The following is a 19,549-nucleotide window of genomic DNA, read 5'->3' as shown; positions in this document are numbered from 1 at the left end:
AGCGGAAGGCAGGCGCTTCACCGACTGAACCAGGCAGGTGTCCCTTTAAAGAATCTTCTTAACATGCTGCGAAGAAGTTACTTTTGTAAACTATGACTGCTGTTTTCATATGATCAAACTGGAGCCCAGGGTCCCTCCGTATGGGACTTTGTAAGGTTTGATAACTGGCAAAGCCATAGGACAGGATCCGAATTTAGGCTACCCAGCTCTGGAGCTGTCCCCATCCTTATGTATTGCCTCTCACACAGGGAGCTAGAAGGGGCCATGGGGGATCCATCAGAATGGGGAGCGGGAATGTGCTTTAGTAAAACATTAAATCAATATTATCACAGTGTCCATTTTATACTTTGAGAATCTGAAATAAGCATTTTTGCTTTGGTGAGAAACACTTAAGAAAGGGAAACAGGACAAAATCTTTCAGGGTGGTGGGTGGGTGTATCCAGAGGTTAAAAAGGATGTGTCAGATACTTCCACTAAGAAATCTTGGTTTACTCTCACCCTTTTAATTAATTGCTACCGACCCAGGAACCTCAGTATTGCACATGGCTTGCACAACCTCAGTGGCTTGTTTGTTACAGAACTAGGATGGAGAACTGAGCTTGAAAGACAAAACAACCAGTACAACCTCAGTGACTAGGCTGGGCAAGCAGAGCCCCTGTGCCTCCCTGCGTGGCCCACTCCCACCAAGCCTGCTGGGCCGCATGGCTTCTCCTTTCCACTGCAGAGAGGCTCAGGGTGAATTACTGAGTGGGGGAGACCCCTTTGCAGGAGTAAAGGAGAGAATATAATTAGAGGAAGAGAAGTGAAAGGAGGGGCAGATGAAGAAAATGAGGGGAGGAATCAGCCTAGAATAGGCAAGGTGAACTTGAAAATGACCGTTTCCAGGCCAGGAAGGAGGAGGAACAGAAGAGTAGGGACCAGAAGGGTTCCTCTAGCTCAGCAATCCTAGTTATAGTCCTGTAGCGCAGGTATGAATCGTGTTGTTTTTTATATGTGGGAAAACCGAAGCCCAGAAAAGACACTTTACTTACTCGAGGTCATGTAGCTGCAGCAGAGTCTCCGGATGCTTCAATTTTTGCCTTTCTTCCCTTGTTTCCATCGTTCCTTCCCTTCAGTCTCTTTTATTTGTACAAGGTGAACTATTGAGGTTTTTACCCTTTTTCTAAAATAGTTATCAAGTATCCAATGATAGAGTATGTGGTTACCATGACAACACAGCCCTCACCGAGGACTGGGCTCCCCCTCGCCTCCAGAATCCTATTTCACAGCAGATTCCCTTCCCTGTGGAACCTGTAAGAGCCGCAGTTTTAGACTTTGTTTGTGACCATCTGCTTCCCCTGTGTCCCCACGAGGCCGCCGTGAGCTTCAGCACCGCGGGGCCCGCCTGCTCTCGCCGGGAGCCTGCCCCGCGCTTTGCTCGACGGCTCGCACTCGGGCCCTGCGGAAAGACCGGCGGGCAGACGTGCTGCGGGCCGTCCCGGCGTCCTGCGCAGGTGCGCGGGCGGCGACCTGGGCTCCCGACTGCGTGAGCGGATACAGTGTAACGAGTCGGGCCGGTGTCTCCAGGGAGCACGCGGGCAAAGGAACACACACACACATGACCTCACAAACAGCCCCGGGCGGGCGGACTCAGAAAGGGACGCGCGGCACCCGAGCGGCCGAACCCACGCGGGTAAACACCGCCGCGCACCGCCCGGCGGGTCTACGCAGCGGGGGCGGGCACCGGGCGGCCGCGGTGGGCGGGAGTCCCGGGCGCCCCGCGGCGCGTGGGCGGGTCGCGGGCTCCCGAGGCGGTGGCGGCGTGGGCGGCGAGCCGCGCCGCGATTGGTCGGAGGCGGGGTGGGGCGGGGCCGGCGGCGGGAGGCGGGGCGGGAGGGGCGGTAAACCGCGCCGCGATTGGTCCGGGGCGGCGCGGGGCCGGGCCGCGGCGGGAGGCGGGGCCTCGGGGCGAGGGGGTGTGCGCGGCTGCTGAGGCCGAGGTTTCAGTATAAACAAGGCGCCGGGCGGGTCGGGCGGGTTTTCTCTCCGTCTTCGCGCGCTGTGGCCGCCTGTCTCGGGTCGCGCTGGTGGCGCGCGGCAAAGCTCCGGGAAGCCGAAGACCCGGGGTCCGTCCGCAGGTGGGTTGCTCCCGGCCAGGCATCTCCCCGCAGGGCCCCGAGCCCGGCCCGGGAGTGTGCGGCGGCGCTGCGCTCTGCGCTGGGGCACCGCGCTCCGGGGACCGCGCCCCGGCTGCCGGCGGCGCCTGGAGGGGCGGGAGCGTCGCGGCCAGCAGGTGCTCCCCGCACAAAGCGCCCGGCCGAGCTGGACGCGGGGGCTCCCCTGCGCGGCCGCCGAGGACGCCGGAGGCTGCCCGGGAGCCGACCGGGGCCAACAGGTGCGGGGCCGGGCCGCCGGCAGGGACGGGCTCGGGCTTGGCTCTGCTTCTCTCGCCGCGATCGCGCCCCCAGGCTGCGGGTTGGAGGTCGTGGTAGGTCGAGGGTCGGCCCGAGTTCTGGCCGCGCGCGTCCGTTCCTGTCTCCGGTCCGCGGCGCTGCCGGCCGTTCCGTCCTGCTGCTCGGCTCGTTTCCGCGTGTGGGGGCGGGGGCGCTGCGCGCGGTCGGCGGGGCGCCCTGTGACACCCGATTCTTGGGAAAGGACGGGAAGCAGGAGTCCTGCGCTTGTCACGACCAGGTGGTGTCCAGCCCCCCGTTCACCTGGCGAATTTGGGGCTCACCGGTGTCCTGGCTGTTGCCCGAGCTCAGGTGAGCCTCTGGAGACACCTGGCTGGGCTGCGGTGACGTGAGCCCGAGGGCCTGGGAGCCCCGCGGCCGCCGGCGCGAGGGCCCGGCTGTCTAGGGCCGCCACTGCAGCGCCGGCCGGGAGCGAGGGAGGAGGGCGGGGGCTGCTGTGTGCACGCCTGTGCGCGGGTCGGGGGCTGCTGTGTGCACGCCTGTGCGCGGGTCGGGGGCTGCTGTGTGCACGCCTGTGCGCGGGTCGGGGGCTGCTGTGTGCACGCCTGTGCGCGCGTGTGGACGTCCGCTTCCCGTGAGCACTGCCCGAGCGCTGCTGTTTTGCACCTGACCGAGATCGAACCTACGCAGCTCCGGCTAAAGCGAGGGAGTCTGACGGCGCACAGGGTGGTCCAGGTGGTGCGAAGAGCCGAGGAGATCTCCAGGCAGCGACTTTCTCCTCCGGATGTGGAGGTGCCCACTTCGCTGATGAACCCGGTGTGTGTAGGTGAACATGCACACATTTGTGTATGTGTGTTTGGGTGCAGCGTGTCTCCAAGGAGCCCGCGGTCAGCAGCACCGTGTGACAGCGGTCGAACCGCTGGTGCCGGGATCTATATTTAGCCCTGGGTGAGCTCCAGAGGCGGAGGGAGGGTCTCTGAACCGGGTGCATAAAGCGGAAGAGCCTAGGGAGCAGGGTGTTGCGCTCTTGAATAATGTCTGGTACAGTCAGACTCAGATGGGGTGAATAATGACTCTTTCCTCCTGAGAACAGCAGCCGGAGCTTGGCCTGTGATAGCCGCGTCTCAATTTGAAACGTAGTTGCACGACTGTGGTAAAACCTGTGCTAACACACAAGGAGGCTACAGTTCACCACAGAGATGCCTCATTGCAGATTACGGAGGACTGTAACTGATCAGATGAGGTTTGAGGGAAATACAGAATTGATTTTCAAAAAGCCATACAAATAAAAATTTTTGGCGGTTGCGCTTTTCCTAACAGAATAAAAGAATGGCATCTTGTTAGAGCCTGTCATTAGTGCTTATTTTAATTTGGGGGGGGACAGTGTTGGGCCTCTTTTGACAGAAATCAGGGTTCGCAAGCATTGCTTTATTGTTCCTTTCAAGCAGATTTTCTGGCCAAGATGAAAAGATCAGCTCCTGATTAGCAAATTTCTTGTTGGCATCATTCCACTACATGTCGGTCAGTCCTTTGTTTTGCTGGAGGTGGCAACATTTCTGGTTCCTAAGCATACTGGCCTTGTACTTTCCAGCTCTCTAGTGGGGTGCTATGTTAAATTCTTAGAATTTATTTCTCCCATGGCTCATTTTCTCTGACCCTACCACACCTGATACCTGAGATAACACTGTCTTTTGGAATACAAAATCACCAGAAAGCATCTACAATTATTGTCTTTTTTACCCCAGCTTAGCATCTAATCTAAACTATTCTTAGGTACACATTACTTAATGTTTCTAAAAATGCATTATTTATCATAATACACATTTCTTGAATTATTGGTAACAGTACATTCTGATAATCTAAAATTAACCACCAGCTAATAAAGTACAATAGACCTTTTCAAAAAAATGACAACTGAACAACTCCTATCTAGGAAAAAGAAATGAAGGGGAGAAGCTGGGTGAGAATCTAGATGAGGTGTAAGATACCTAATAACGGCACAGGAAGTGAGGGAACCAACATTATCAATCTCCAAAGGCTACTTGGAAGAAGTGGACTTTGGAGAAGCAGTTTGGATGCCTCTAGCAAGTCTCCCTGTGAGACAAGAGATGGGGAAAAGAAGGTATTCTCCTTTACCTAGAAAAGAACTTGGAATTCCCGAAGCAGGGATTGAGAATCTTGATTCTGATGCTACAAATAATAAGTGGAAAAGACATTATAACATATCGTGAAGCCCAAAAGAGACAAATTATGCTGTTGAAAATACAGCTTAAGATGTATGGCATTTTTGTTGTTAGTGGTTCAATTTAGGTGTTACCTCCCCACCCCTTCACTTTTCTAGAACTACAGTTGTCCTATTTTGGTTCTCCCATTAGACCTACTTAAAAAAATAGATCTATACCAACCCCGATTATCTTAAAATAACAGATATTATAGCCTCGTGCTATGGACAGATTTCTGCCCTGGGATTAGGGAGATGGGTTTGGAGCCCTAACAAGTCATTTGTTTTCTCCCTCTATCTGCAATTTTCTCCCTCTATCTGTCTGTAAAGTCGATGGGGTGTTGAACTAGGTGATTTATGAATCTCTTTTTGTTCTGTGACAACTGCTTTATTTTGGTGTACTATCACTTTGTGCATTTGTGCCCTAAATGGGATGGAAGATGAAGGATGAAGTATGTGCAGCTACTTTCTGGGTGTAGGGAAATGAAGAGAAGAGAGTAAAGTTTCTCTGTATTGATAAAAACTATGTAGAGATTCAATATTTTCTTGACCTCCTGTTTGCTTTTATTTTTCTTCTGTAAGTGTGCCAAAAATTACTATCAAGAAGGTTGAGTTGGAAATTTTTTTGACTTAAGTCAGTGCTACTATTTATGAAATTTTAAAAAAGATTTTATTTATTTGTTTGAGAGCAAGAGCCCAAGCACAAGGGGCAGAGGGAGAGAGTCTCAAGCAGACTCCCCACTGAGCATGGAGTCTGACGTGGGGCTCGATCTCCTGACCTGAGCGGAAACCAAGAGTCAGATGCTTAACTGACTGAGCCACTCGGGTGTCCCACCATTTATGAAATTTTTAATCAGTCTTTGACCTATCATTTTTTCTGAGGTTTATATATTTACTATTCCATTTCAAGGTATGTCTTTATCTAGAAGTCATTCATTTGATTCAGGTTTTATTAGGAAGCCCTGGTACGAAAATCAGTTTCACGCAGGGAAAATACAAAATAGCCATGTAGGGAAGGAAAACCCTTTGCAGACCACCAGGATTGTTCTATTTATCGAAAAGGGAAGGACAGAGAGGGAGGGATAAGCTTAGTTTTTCAAGAACATGCAGCAAAAAAAAGTTTTTCAAGAACAGCAGGAACCATGTTCCATAATAAATGTAAATAGAAAATTCTGCTTGTTTACTACATGTCCTCACTAAGTATCAGGTCATTTTTCTGCTGAAATGAATTGGGTTTAGAAACATAAACCCTTTTCGAAATGATATGATGTTCTGTACTTTGGCCTGAGAGCTATCGTACAGATGATTCTACACCTTCTATCTGTGTCGTCCGTGTGGTCGCCGCTAGCCACGTGGAGACCTATAAACTTAAGTTTGATTAAATTAAACAAAATTAAGAATTGAGTTTCTTAGTTGTGCCTGCCATATTTTAAGCGCTTAATAGCTACTGGGCAGCTGATGGCGACTGTCCTGGACAGTGTAGAAGGGGACCATTTCCAATATCCCAGAAGGTTCCTTTTGACAGCACGTAATTAGATCAGGATGATTTTGATTAGCCAGAAGATCACTTTTGTCCCCTGGGAAAAAGAAGTAATTAATTCTCATTGTATTTGGGCACCTAAGTCCTACAACATAAGACCGACGGACTTTTTCAGCCAGTGTTTGTTTTCAGCTGTACAGCATGAACAGTGCCACTCTCCAAAGCTCAGTAATATGCCAGGATCACAAACACCAATTTCTGAGGTTTTTTCCGCCCAGAACTCCAGTTGTCCTTTCACTTTTCCAAACCAGCACCCCCTGTTTTCAGCTGGAAAGCGCCAGTGTTTTCACAGACCAGGAAGGTGGAGCCATCTGCCGCTCAGCTCAGGAACTACATGGAAGCTGTAGTTAGAAAACAAGGCATAAAGAATATGGACGGACGGGTCCTGTTCCCACGCAGTAAAGATTAATCTTGTAGGAAAGTTCCAAATGACTCTCCAGGCCCATGTAGAGTTGTCATGTAGTGAAATTTTGTTTTGTGTTTTAATAAATAAACTGCTAACAAGATATCTCCAAGACAAAACATGACAAATTTTTTAGCTTTAATTTTCTTCCAGGGAAACCAAACATAGTAATTATTTGAGTCACAATTAGTAAATTAGTGAAGATTTAGTAAAGGTTTTCTTAAGTAGCATCCAGGGTAAATCAAGCAAAATGCAAATTCTTTTTTTTTTTTTAAATGAAATCTTGTAACATTGGTAAGTAATACCACCAAGTTCATCATTATGGAGAGAAGTAAGACCTCCTTTAATAAGAAATATTCATTTTTCCCTCCTTGATTATGAAACTTACTCAGCATTTGGGGCTCAGTTCCAAAGAATGTACCCATGTGGGAGTGAGTTACTTTTTCTTCACGTGCCAAAGAAGTGAGTTGTTTCAGAGTTGTCCACTCTGCATCGTTTGTGCTCTCAGGAACTATACCTCTCTTCTCAAGGAGGTCCCCAGAAGTGTAGCATTTCTGCAGTTTCCAGAGCTGTTGCTACAAATCTCTGCCTTTAGGACTTTCCCTGGCTCAGGAAAGACCTGAGAAGATAATCTTCTAGACCTTTTCAAGCTCCAAAGAAGCCATGTTTTAGGTATCGTCAGAAACGTGACTCCCACTTTCACCCTGAGCCAGTCCATAGTTCTCTACACACAGTCCGTCCTCGTGTTCGAAGATCCAGTGGTGTCAAAAACAGGCTAGACGTACTTGAGAAAACCAGGGAGAGTAAAGCTGAAACATGTGAACTCTTTCTCATTCAGCTTTCTGGAACCTCAAAGGAGAACAGGAAGAAGGTGCACCCCCAGCAAAGTGATAAGTCCCTTTGGAATCGAGATGGGAATTGGGAAACCGGTAATTCCAGGATATTAAATTGAGCCTCTCCTCACTAAACAAATATAGTTTCAAAGTTCAGCTGTGATAGGGAGGCCTTCCTCTACTTCAGTGGGTTTGTTTTTTTAAATTGGGCCACATGCCCAGTGCTTGAACAGAAACAGAAAGGTAGTGATCAATATAAAGGCATTGGATTTGTTAAATATTTCACCAAAGTATTCTGTGATGAGATACGGATCGAAAGCTCCCTGTCCCGTGTTTCTTTTTGTTTTTGTTTTTTGTTTGTTTTGTTTTGTTTTTTTCCAGTCCTACTTTTTCTAGCTCATTCTCTTAAGTGTAAAGGAAATGCTGACTTGACGTTCTGGTAGAGATTTACAAAGCACATACAGCAGATGTCGAAGGATAGCTTCTGACTTAGTTCCCACACCCATCTTTTCCGCAGCCTCTTTTCCAATTTGATTGTCACCTGAAACCACCTTATCCCGGTGCACCTGCCTCTTCATAAATAACGTTGTGCAGAAGCAGTCACTAATTCAAACACAGTCTGCTGCTTAGAAAAAGGCAGCTTTTCATCTGGTGCTTTCGCTGCTTTGAAACCATCAGGCATGCCTTTCAAATCCATTCATCCCTTAAATCACCCAGAGCTTGCTTCCTTGCTTCTGGATCAATGTCAGGCTGAACTTTTCAGAGTCCTTGGAAGAGCATGATATATCTTCGTGACTGAATTAGCCGCCATGCAACATATCTAGTCTGTCAACCAACTTTTCAGCTTACCAAGTCAATTTGAAGAAAGAGCATTCATCTTGTACACCTGAGTTGGATAGATCTGTTGCTTCCCGTTGGGAAGTTTCCAATAGAACCTGTGATCTCTATGCTAACTTCATGGCTCTAAGCTTTCGTTTAGCCTAGTTCATGGTTTTAAAAACCAAAATCTGCTTCCCATTGTCTCATTGCATCTTTCCCACCCCAAAGTGCCATCTCAATTTAGGGGGAAAAATACCTGTTTAAATATCTCTACCCAAACCAGAAGAAGTATCCTGTTAAAATTCTCTAACTCCACTTGATTGGCACTACCTGAAAATACGAGGATTCTTTGATTTCCAAGGAGCCAGGCTTGAATGTGTTAGACCAACCTTCCCTTCAGAACCGCCATGTTCTTCTTTGATTCAGTAAATCACATCTAGGCTCTGTACAGGTCTGCACCTGTTCCTAAACTGGGGTCTGAACTCCCCGAGGGTGTAAGCAGACTTGGTGGTACATTTCCCTCAGGGCAGTGTGGGGAGAGGTTTGTGAACCCCCCCAGAAAGTTAAGAGCCACTGGCCACATTGAATATATGGTTTCCCAGGAAAGGATTTACAAATGAAACTTTTTGTAAGGTGAGAATTGTTTGCGAGGTGAACCTGTCCTTTCCTTATCTCATTGATAGTGATTTGAATAAAGACATCAGTTTTTTTCAAGTATCTCATATGAATCTTTTTTTTCCTAAAGGAATTAACTACTTTGAAGTTTGACTTAATAGTAAATTAATGCCAGCATTTACCCTAATGCTGTCACACATTCTAATTTTGGAAAAGTCGGGTTCTCCTGAACAAGATTTTTGGTTAGCGGAGAGGTCTGTCGGGTTGGGCTGCATCTGTGCTGAGAAGGGTGGTAGACAGTGGAGAGGTTGGTTTTGAGATTGTACTGGAAATGGCAGAGGGGAGAATTGAGAGTTTAAAGGACCGTAGAGATAGATAATATTAATTGTGAGAACTGTAAGGAGAAGGTTTGCTACAGATAAGAAATCAGAACTACACTGAGATGAAAACAAATAAATAAATGGGGTCTCTGGGATAAGAGCAGTGTCACCCTTTGCCCTTCTTCCACTATGGAAACCATTAGCAAATGATTCCTGGCATTAATAGTGCCTGGGAGTAAATGCTTTTCTGCATTCTCATGTCCAGTACTTGGGTATTTTCTCTGTTTTGTTTTGTTTTGTTTTTTTAAACAAGAACCAAGTTAATGTTTAATCTTCTGAGCCTCGTTTTTCAACTCCAGAACCAGAGCAAGTAGAATTCAAATCTTGGATGAGAAATCTGAGTATCACTGAACAAGCAATAGTTCTTGATGTGGGTGATACCAGGGAAGATACTTGAAAGAAAGAAACTACTATGTTTGTCTTCTTAGGTATATAAGGTCTGCTTCACGGACAGTGCTTCCTGGACCGTCCTGCTGGCCTCCCCTCGTTGGTCAAATGCATTTCCTACACAAGGCAGTTTCTCTTTCTTTTGTAAATGGCTAGACTGGCCACTTGTTAGAGATTGTCCAGAAACGGGTGATGAATACTGTGATCCGTGATCTTTATTTTCTTCATTTGTCTCAGTAAGATTGTTTTTTAACTGGAGATCTATGAAGTAAACACAAGTATTACTCTCTTTAATTGAATCTGAGATGCCATCCATTGTAAGACACTCTTTAATTTCATATTGCTAAAAAAAATACTGTTACACATGCCTTATTATCACTATGTGCATTCCGATTACAAAGACACTAAATGTTAACATAGTGTATCTTAAAATCCAAAATCTCTGCCTAGATGGGATTGTGCCTTGATTGCAAAGGTCAGTAATGTAAATAGTTCTGCTGTCATGATAGTATTGCTTGTTTTTTTTTTTTTTAAGATTTTATTTATTTATTTGACAGAGATCACAAGTAGGCAGAGACGCAGGCAGAGAGAAGGGGAAGCAGGCTCTCCACCAAGCAGAGAGCCTGATGTGGGGCTCGATCCCAGGACCCTGAGATCATGACCTGAGCTGAAGGCAGAAGCTAAGCCCACTGAGCCACCCAGGCACCTGGTAGTATTGCTTCTTACTAAGAATAATTAGTGGCATTAATACATCTTGACAGCAATGACTTACATGGACCATGTGAAGCACAGGAATTGTTCTTACAGCCTACAATTTGGGACAGACTGGCAGATTTTTCATTTTATGGTTAAATGTTATAGGTTTAAGGACGTCCAGTTGTAGCACAACATGATGTAGTGAAATAAATTTGGAACCTGAGGGTCTAGGTTTGAAATACGGTCCGATCTGTCCCTAATCTGCTATGTAACCCCAGTCAGTGATGACAGGTTTTCTGAACCGTAGCTGCTTACGCAGTCAAAACAACGGGAGGATGTCTGCCATAAAGGGTAGCTCTAAGAATCCCAAAAGGCATTTGTAGGCAGTAAACCTTACACAGACCAGAATTGCTGACCTTCTCAGAGCCTTCTGTGCTGTGCGTCTAGGCATTTCCAGGTGAGCGGCTTTGAAGGGGAATCAGAGCAGTTAGGGAAGGTGGAACATGGAGACCTTTCCCTTGCTCCGAGGATCCCATAGTAGCAGAATGGGAGGGAGGGAGAGGGCCTAAGGTATGGGAAAGAAGCCGTCTCGTCTTGAGTATAAGGCAACGTAGAAAAATAGGACCAACGTGCATGAATGAGGGCCTGGCGTCTCTTGGAGCGACTCGGATCTGAGCGGTCAGTCGTTGCTCTGTGCAAGTTCGACAATCACGATGCTTCGTGGGAGAATGAGCTCAGCTGATTAGCAGTAGAACTTGGGGGTGATTAGAAGGCAGAAAGTGACCTGTGACATACCCTCTTCTTGAAACTGATTCGTAGTTGTCATAAGCTGTACCCCCAATTCATCCACCCCAGGTAGGTTTCCGTGGTTATTTGCAGTATTTTCCTTGGTGCTTGGTTTGGGGGGGGTGTGCCTAAGTGTGGATATTTTGTGCCTCATCAAAGAAATCCCATGAGTGACCCATTCCCAAGGAACGATATAGAAGACTCATGCTGTCACTCTAATAATGCTCTAAGAAGAACTTTGCCATAAGAGAATTTAATAGCTTTGTTACGATTTAGGATTTGGGAAGGAGTGAACAAAATTGAGACCCATTTTCTAAATAAAAAACACACGTTGGGGGAGGCAGTGGTGGCGTTACCTTCTGTAGTTCTCACAGCTGTGAGGCACCGGATCAGGGCTTCGTTAAATCGGAGGCCGTGGTCAGATCTAAGTCCTTGTCTGCTTCGTGGGAGTAAGAAGTTGAGAAGTACAAATACTTGTGGCTTTGGTGCTGATTTCTTGAAAGGGAGCTGGGTGACCTTTGACTATCAAGGGCTAGTGGTTACTGTTAATAAGCTGAAGGTAGCAGGGGGGCGAGATTCACGGGGCGGGGGGTCCAATGCCGCCACAGCGCTGTGACATCTCAGCCTGGTCACTTCGTTCCACCTTCTAGGGTTTGCACGTGAAACAATAGGCGATCGGAGCAGATTGTGGCGGCACTGGGGCTCTGGCCTCTTCCGTGACCTGTTTTGCGGTCAGTGCTAATTGCTTAGGACACACATTCTCCCACCTTGTTACAGCCTTTGTGTTCTCCTCCCTCAGGCCGCCAGGCACCCACTTCTAACTGATGGCAGTTGGACAGTGAGGTGAAGTCTATTTTTCATCCTGGACGAGATGATCTCTATGATCCTTTTGAACTTTCAGCATTTTCTGATTTTTCTGAAATTCCCAAGTCTTTGGCCAACCATCTCCCCAAATCACTTTATTAGGATGGTTTCAGTAGTGATGAATAAATGGAGAAATCGAAGAAAATTCATGGTTCTTGGCAGAAAAAATAAGAAAAGCCTAACTCCCAGGGCACGATGGAATCCCACCTGTGATCCTGCTCGTGCTGGACGCCGTATGGTTTTTGACCATCTACGGCTTTTGTAAGCCGGAAGTGGTAACCAAATCCGGATGGACGGTTCCCTGCAGGCTCTCAGACTGAACTTTGAGACGCTTCTCATCTTGGGTCCCAGAGTCTCAGTTTATGGACATTTCGAGTTTCTCAGGGAAAGGGTAGATGAAAAAAAGGCTCTTTTTTTAAAAAAATCTTCCCGCCAAGGACAAGTTGTTTGCAAAGATTATATTGCACATGAATCGTACTGAGAAAACTGGCAGTCTGAAGAGGACAGAAACACACTTTGTCCGCTGTCTTGTAAAATGTTGACATTGAGTTCTCTATTTAACAATGACTTCGGCTAAGCTCAGAGCATTTGTGTTAATGCTTATGTCCTGTAGCTCCTGATCCTTTGGCTGTTATGACCATGTCCTGCCTCAGCGAGAGACATGGCAATGATGACGCACGTAGTGACAGATCTCCCAGAGTGATTCTCAGTAATCAATTTCTTCCCATTGGTGGCTGTTTTTTCCCTCCGGCATTCTCCCATGGCATTGGTTTGTGGTTGGGATAGAGTACAAAAGGCTGAAGCTTTTCTTCTGTTTCTTTTTCTTGATGCTTCCTTCCCTAAATGCTGTTTTCATCTGCCAGGTTGTCCTAATAGTAGATTTTTCCCCCAACACTCCACCCCTTGGCCACCCTTGCCAAGGCGCGCGCATGCGTTATGATGCCATGGTCCCCGTTGGCTGGAGCTGGAGCCGATGCCCTTGGAGTGTAGGATGTGCCTTCCCAGACAGGGCTCCACACCTCTCTCCCATTCAGATGTAAATATCCTTGGCATCTTGAAAAGAAAGATTAGCCCAGGTTGTGTCCTCCTGCGGCCTTCACAAACCCTGTCCCCCTGGGTCCAAAGCTAGGGCTGGCTTCCCGCATTGTTTGCCTTCTGAAACCCTTAGTCTGTCGGCTCCTGAATGCCTCCATTGTCCAGACACGCTGCCTGAAACCGACAGTCTATTCTCGGGTCCGAGCTCTGTCCCTAGAAATCCGAGTCACAACTTAATAGCCTCTGGCCTCTACTGAGTCCCTCTAAGAAGGGCTTTGTGAGTTGCAAAGCATATGAATGGTGAGGACTGGCACCGGGCTTCCTGTCCCCCAAATCAGGAGCCTCTCGGCCCACGCGTTTGCTGAGAACGGAGGCTTTATAGAGCCCCCACCCCAAAAGAATTTGACACAAATGGGTGAAAATCGGCCGTGTCAGACCTCCCAGTGGAAGCTGGAGGGTCAGCATCGAAGGTCTGGACTTAGGTACGCGCGCCTGTAAACACACATGCACGCTCACACACGCGCGCACACAGTCCTTGACGTCTAGGCCTCTTACAATTTCACTTTTCAGCCTCTGTCCTGCTTATCCCCTGCTGTACCCAGTGTCCGTCCGGCGTTGCCTGTCCGTGGTGCTGGGTCTTCCCAGCAGCTTCGAAGGCTCGCGCTCCCCCGGCCGGCGCTCGGCTCCGAGATGAAGCAGTGCGCAGCCCAGTGCCGTCCTCCACGAAGGACGATCTCCGCGCCGCAGCCGGAGACTCAACCCAGATCCGAGCTGCGTCCTCCGACGGCAGCTTGGCCGAGCATCGGGCTGCATGAGGTTATGCTCGTCGGACGGTGCGCGTGTTCCTCCGCGAGCGCTTTGCGTCCCGACGGCGCGGCTGTTCCGCCCCAGCGCAGCCGTGTTGGAAGTTCCCGACTCCCGCATCGCCGCGAGGGCGCCTTCCTTCCCGACGGCCTGTCACTGACGCTGCGTCTCTCCCTTCAAACCCGCTGCAGGGAAGCATGCCGCAGACGCCCCCCTTCTCGGCCCTGTTCGACGGCGGCGGGTACAACCGGAACCTGCACCAGGCGGCGGACGCGGGCTGCGCCGGCCTGTGCTACCACGACAACAACCTCCTGTCGGGGTCTCTGGAGGCGCTCGTGCAGCACTTGGTGCCTAACGTGGACTACTACCCGGACGTAGGTACCCTCCTCGGAAGCGCGTCCCCGCTGGTCTTGACAGGAAGTTACGACGTAGGGGGCAGGGACCCCAGATACTCCTGAATTGTATCTGGGCTGCTAAGAATTTTTCAAATCAGAAAATGCCTATTGATTACTGAGTGTTTTGAGATCCAGTGGAGCCGCATGGGATTCACATTTTGATTATTGTCTGCATATCCGTTTCTTCTCGGGGCTGGTACCACACTGTAGGTGGCCAGATGCCATCCAAGTGCGGTATCTGTAGGTTGAATTCATGTATGTGCCTTGTCCTTGCGTAGAACCGCCGGAAGACAGTGCGTACTCCTAGGATACTTAAATGCTTGTTTTCTTTCCAAGACCATCTCCATACTGAGGAAAGTGAAGTCGGACAGGAAGACTCCTAGAAAGGGGAACAACAGGCATATTCAAGATGCGGTTCATATGTTTTACTTTGATAGCCAGCCTTTACATGCGTAATACTTTCTAGTCTAGAGAAGTCACTTACATTTTCTCACTCTCCACGGCAATTCCAAGAGGCCAGAGCGGAGAGCACTGAAATTCAGAATGCTGAGCGAGCCGCACACGGTCTCAGCCAGCATCAGCATCAAACCTAGGTCTCTCTGTTTCTGGGCAACTGCTGTTTTTCTCCCCGTTTTCACTGGTGCCAGACTTGCCCTTGTTACTGAAGAGCAGCTGGTAGATGATAAGGAGGTCATGAAACCATCTAGACACAGAGTCACATGTTTTTATAAATATAATGATGACCTTGGTGCACGAAGGATAGTTTGTGCTTGCCACCTAGTTCACCATAGTGTTTCTCCCTGAGTTATCTCTCTGTGCGATTTGTTACATAGCGTTGTGAAATACGTGGCCACACAGGGAACACTTGTGATCAGAAGTAAAAGGAATCCCTTGTTCAGCCCTGTAAGTGTTTATGAGCTAGTAAAGGCGCCTAAGGGGGGAGGCAGGGGGTAAAAAATACAGAAAAAAAAAAAAAAAAACCCACAAAACAAAATGAAAAATGGCCCTGGATTTTTCTTTTCACGGGGAGTCTGAAACTGTTATAGCAAATAAACCCTACTTCATTCCTGGCTTCTTGGGAGACAATGTAGTTAAGAAAAAGTGTGCAGTGTGATGCTGTGTTTTATCAAGTCGCTTAGCCTCCGAGGGAGTAAGCAGATTACTTGAAAGCCGCCTTTGAATGTTCTAGCACCAGCGGATGGACTCTGCCACGTGCCCACCAGACACACTGGAGAATCCTCGAGCTGTTGTGGGCTGGGTGTTTTTTTGGTTTCCATTGAGTTACCATAATATCTGGACCCAGAACAGGATTCTGTAGGGGTGATCTGCTTAAGTCAGATCTGTGTCTCTGGGCTGAATTTCACGCTCCTTAGCAAGAGTGAGTGATGTGCCCTGGTGTCCTGGCGCCCAGAGGGAAGGACGTGAAAGTGTGCTTTGAATAATTTCAGTAGATAAACTTATCTTGTGCTTCTGTTATTCTTAGTGTGGTTGAAGGAAAGAGGTACATCAGAAGGCAAAGGAAAAGTCCGTCTTAAGGTGTTTTACTACAAAGCATTATTTTTTGAAACTGCAGTGTGTTAACTTGGATTGAGAGAACTTAATGAAATAAGATGTGTAAACTATGGGGGAGATACTAGTCTCAGAGAGAATGTAACCACGATGATTTTTTTCCTCCCGCCGCAGAGAACGTACATATTCACCTTCCTACTCAGCTCTCGGCTGTTCATGCATCCCTACGAGTTAATGGCCAAAGTTTGCCACTTATGTGTTGAGCACCAGAGACTAAGTGACCCCAACAGCGACAAGGTAATGCTATGCCTTGAACTTTACTATTCTCTGTTAGGCTTGGTAACTCTGTCGCTTAGATTTTGTGAAGCTGCTTCCCTTCCCCCGGGCTGAAGGGCATAAATGGTGTCACGGCTGTGCAAAGGCAATGGGGAATGGCATAAAGAACACTGCGGAGGCTTGGACACCGGAATTAATGTTCCTTTTCATCTAAGATCTTTATTTCTCTAACGTTCTTGGGCCTACTGAATCACTTCAGTATATAAAAATACTGCAATGTTACTACCCAAGAGAAAAGCCAGCAGCACAGTGTGTGTGCTGGTCATTATGGTCAGTATGGTAGAATTTTTAAAAAATAAACCATCATGTCCTTCTTGCGAAACAAACCAGCCCCTGCAGTGTAAGTTCAAGGCCATGGAAGAACCCTAGATCCTGCCTGAAGTTGGTGCCACTTGGCATTGACTTGGGGGAGGGGGACTAGACTTCTTCAAGCCCAAAGACTTTATAGGAGACGTTTACCAGTGACTCTGTTCAGTTACAGATGTGACGCCGTCCGTGGTGATAGAGATCACTGAACGAGATGTGCTCTTTCTTCCAGAACCAGATAAGAAAAATTGCACCCAAAATCCTTCAGCTCCTGACGGAATGGACGGAAACGTTTCCTTATGATTTTCGGGATGAAAGAATGATGAGAAACTTGAAGGATCTGGCTCACCGGATAGCCAGCGGCGAGGAGGTTGGTGTCCTGAGTTTTAGCGAAAGCACTTGAATTTCCAGGCCGAGCCTTGGTGGGAACTGGTGCTGAATTGTGTATCACGATCTCCACATCTTCCTTTCTGTGTTGCCTTTGGGCAAGTCTTCGACATAGCCTCATGGCCCGTTTGGTGTGTGGAATGGGGAGGATTACACAATCCCACTTGGAAGGGTTATCATCTGGAATTTTATGTGATTAATCTGGGGGTGCGTTCGTGTCCATTCATGTGTAGGGTTCACATTGCAAGGGTGTTTTAATTTTACTTGTACTTTTCTTCCTTCTGAAAGGTTTGACATAGCAAGTTACATAGCATGTACGATAATACATATCATATTAGTAGATCTAAACACAGAACATAAATAACATGGTAACGTATTAGCAGATGATAAGTTGTGTGTTGATACATCAGAAACAGACACTTTGTAACCACGGAAGGGAGAAAACACAGGGTCTGGAGGCGACTAGCACGACAGGACTGCTGCAGTTTCGGCATCAACTTCGGGTAAAAGAGAAACACAGTTGGTTATGGGATTTTCACCATCAGAAAAGAAAGCCTACTAGTTCTTCGGGGCATTAAATTAAATGAAATTTTAAGAACTTTCTTATGGAGAACTTTCTCCAGGGGGCACAGAATGAGATCAGGGAGACTGCTCCGTGTAGGTTTTATAGCAAACGCTCCTTGATAAAAAACCGAGGCTGTGTGATTCCTGTGTCATTAGCAAAGGTCATTCTTCTGGAGAGGAGAAGACAAGGAGGACAAGATCCAAGTCTCCTGGTGGCCGGAAGTTGGTTCAAGGCTAGTACCTAGGGCAGGTGGAGAAAAGTGAGTCTCTTGGATACTCTGTCATAAATACCACTTCCCTGCACCAAGCCTTTGACAAGAGCTGACTGGCTGTTACATGGAGCAGGGCGATCCTCCCTGAAGGAGGCCTGGAGGCCTGGTATTTTCTGCTGAGGCTTGTTGGGCAAGGGCGTCTTTGTAGCTTCTGTGCAGCCAGTGAGCTCCTGGGGGCAGAGCCCTTGGGCGCAGATACAGCCCTTCCATGCAGGGAAAGACGGACAGAGCGTTTGGCCGCTGGAGAGATGTCTTGTTTTGTTTGTCTTGAAATGCATTTTCCCTCCAGAGTGACCTTCCTTGAGAACGCACTCCCTCGGTGCCGCGCCATGAAGATCAGTAACAAGATGCCCTCTCTGTTGTGTCTGCTTCTGGTGAATCTATTTTAAGACCATTCCCCCCACCTTAAAAAATTATTTCAGATTTGCGGTTGACAAACTTGACTTGCCTGCAGTTATGTCCTCATGAGAGCGGATTTAACCCTTCTGCTGCTCCCATGTGACGTTGTACTGGACGCTGGTGATCAAGACGGCTGTGATTTATCCGTAAGGCCGAGTGAGTGGGTTCCTGAGTCGTTTTGCAAGTTATGACTGTTAAAATTATTTTGCTGGTTTGCCTGTGATGGGTTCCAGCCAGGTATGAATTGGTGGGTCCACCACGCACAAAGGCAGAAGTTCAGTGCCACAGGGTGGTTTTCTAGCTGATCTTACTCAGCCTGTGTCTGTCGGGCTGCTTGGCTGCATCAGTCCTGGTTCAGTGAACGCGGGTTAGGACAAGATGCTCAAAAGATTAGTGGCATCATAAGGACTTTTTCTTGTATGAAGTCCGAGTCTGGAGTCAGTCGGTACCACATTTAGTTAAGTTGTACTTTAGGTACCTAACCTGATAGGTCAGTCAACTGACCTTCCCCCACTGCCTTTTTTAAAAGGTAGGAATGGTCACTTGATCCTTTCCAAAGGAACACCTGAAGAATCTTTTACAGATAAAAAGTTGGCCTTCTGAAAGTGTCTGACGGGTGGCCTTTGGTTTGTCGTGTGGTGGTGGTCAATGAGGGAGATCACTTATATCTGTATCAGTCTGATTGGATCCTGTCTGTTTTTTTGGGTCAGGCTCAAGCCCCTCAAGTGTTGGGAGGAAGTTAGAGGGCCCCAGGGCCTTCGAACCGGCTTCTTGTGAACACTCCTCTGTTAATAGCAAATCCTTGATAAACCTTGAGATTGTTAGATGGTTTTGAGTGAGAAAAGAGGAAACGAGAAGGTAAGCCAGGTGGAACCAAGGAATGGATCAACCCAGGGCTTGAGCAGCCATGCGTCCCCTGCCTTGATCAGGTTGGGTTTTACAGGAAGAGGCCGTTCCTTTGGCCCCTTCAGTCCTGTTTTTGGAATCGGCCGCTGTTGGCATCTGGTCGATCTGAGCAGGCTTCAGCAAGTTCCCCAGATTCCTTGTCTTCTCTGTTCCTGGAAATCGAGGAGGCATCTGTGCTGTGTTAACGCCCGGGTCAGCTCTAAGATCGTGTGATGGATGCTTTCCTCAGAGAGACACCTTCCCTCACCACCGCAATCACTGTCCCCCTGCAACACCCTCATTGTTGGCTTTCACCACCGTTTTCTTCAGAGCACCCTGTGGCTGGGAATTACTTGCTTTTTTTTTTACTATTTGTTCTCCACCTCCTCCCCCCTCCCCTCCGCCAACTCCTGGTGCCCGCTCTGTTCATCGTAGTGTCCCTAAGTCCTAGCTCAGTGCCCGGCATCGCGTAGGTACTCAGTAGCCTGCACATGAATGAAGGAGCGAACTGTGCAGTTTCTGGAAGAGGAAAACACATACTTCCCTCCGCAGGAAGGAGCGTGGGCTTGGCTGGAGACTTGTTGCTTCTCGCCCGAGACTTTAGGGATTTTTTGGCAGTCAGTGACTCCAGGTGCGCCCTGTGTATGATTTTGTCTGGTTCTGCTGAATCTGCTGGGACAGTTCTGCATAATTTGGCTTAATATGTTTCCCCCTGGGGATTTG

At 48.1% G+C, this 19,549-nt stretch overlaps 1 protein-coding gene across 1 annotated transcript in view; it reads left to right on the top strand.

The window, feature by feature from the left end:
- Nucleotides 1–1,970: 1,970 nt before the first annotated feature.
- The window catches only part of RASGEF1B (RasGEF domain family member 1B), a 37,934-nt gene continuing 20,355 nt past the window's right edge, over nt 1,971–19,549 (top strand). The window contains exons 1-4 of the mRNA XM_047719666.1: nt 1,971–2,117; nt 13,965–14,147; nt 15,852–15,974; nt 16,552–16,689. Coding sequence (XP_047575622.1) covers nt 13,971–14,147; nt 15,852–15,974; nt 16,552–16,689 — 438 coding nt within the window. The 5' untranslated portion in view covers nt 1,971–2,117; nt 13,965–13,970. The remainder of the gene's footprint in view (nt 2,118–13,964; nt 14,148–15,851; nt 15,975–16,551; nt 16,690–19,549) is intronic.

The sequence above is a fragment of the Lutra lutra genome, chromosome 2 (assembly GCF_902655055.1).
Source record: "Lutra lutra chromosome 2, mLutLut1.2, whole genome shotgun sequence".
Taxonomy (NCBI): domain Eukaryota; kingdom Metazoa; phylum Chordata; class Mammalia; order Carnivora; family Mustelidae; genus Lutra; species Lutra lutra.
The sequence above is the reverse complement of the archived record's forward strand: the minus strand, read 5'-3'. Positions and strand labels throughout refer to the sequence as shown.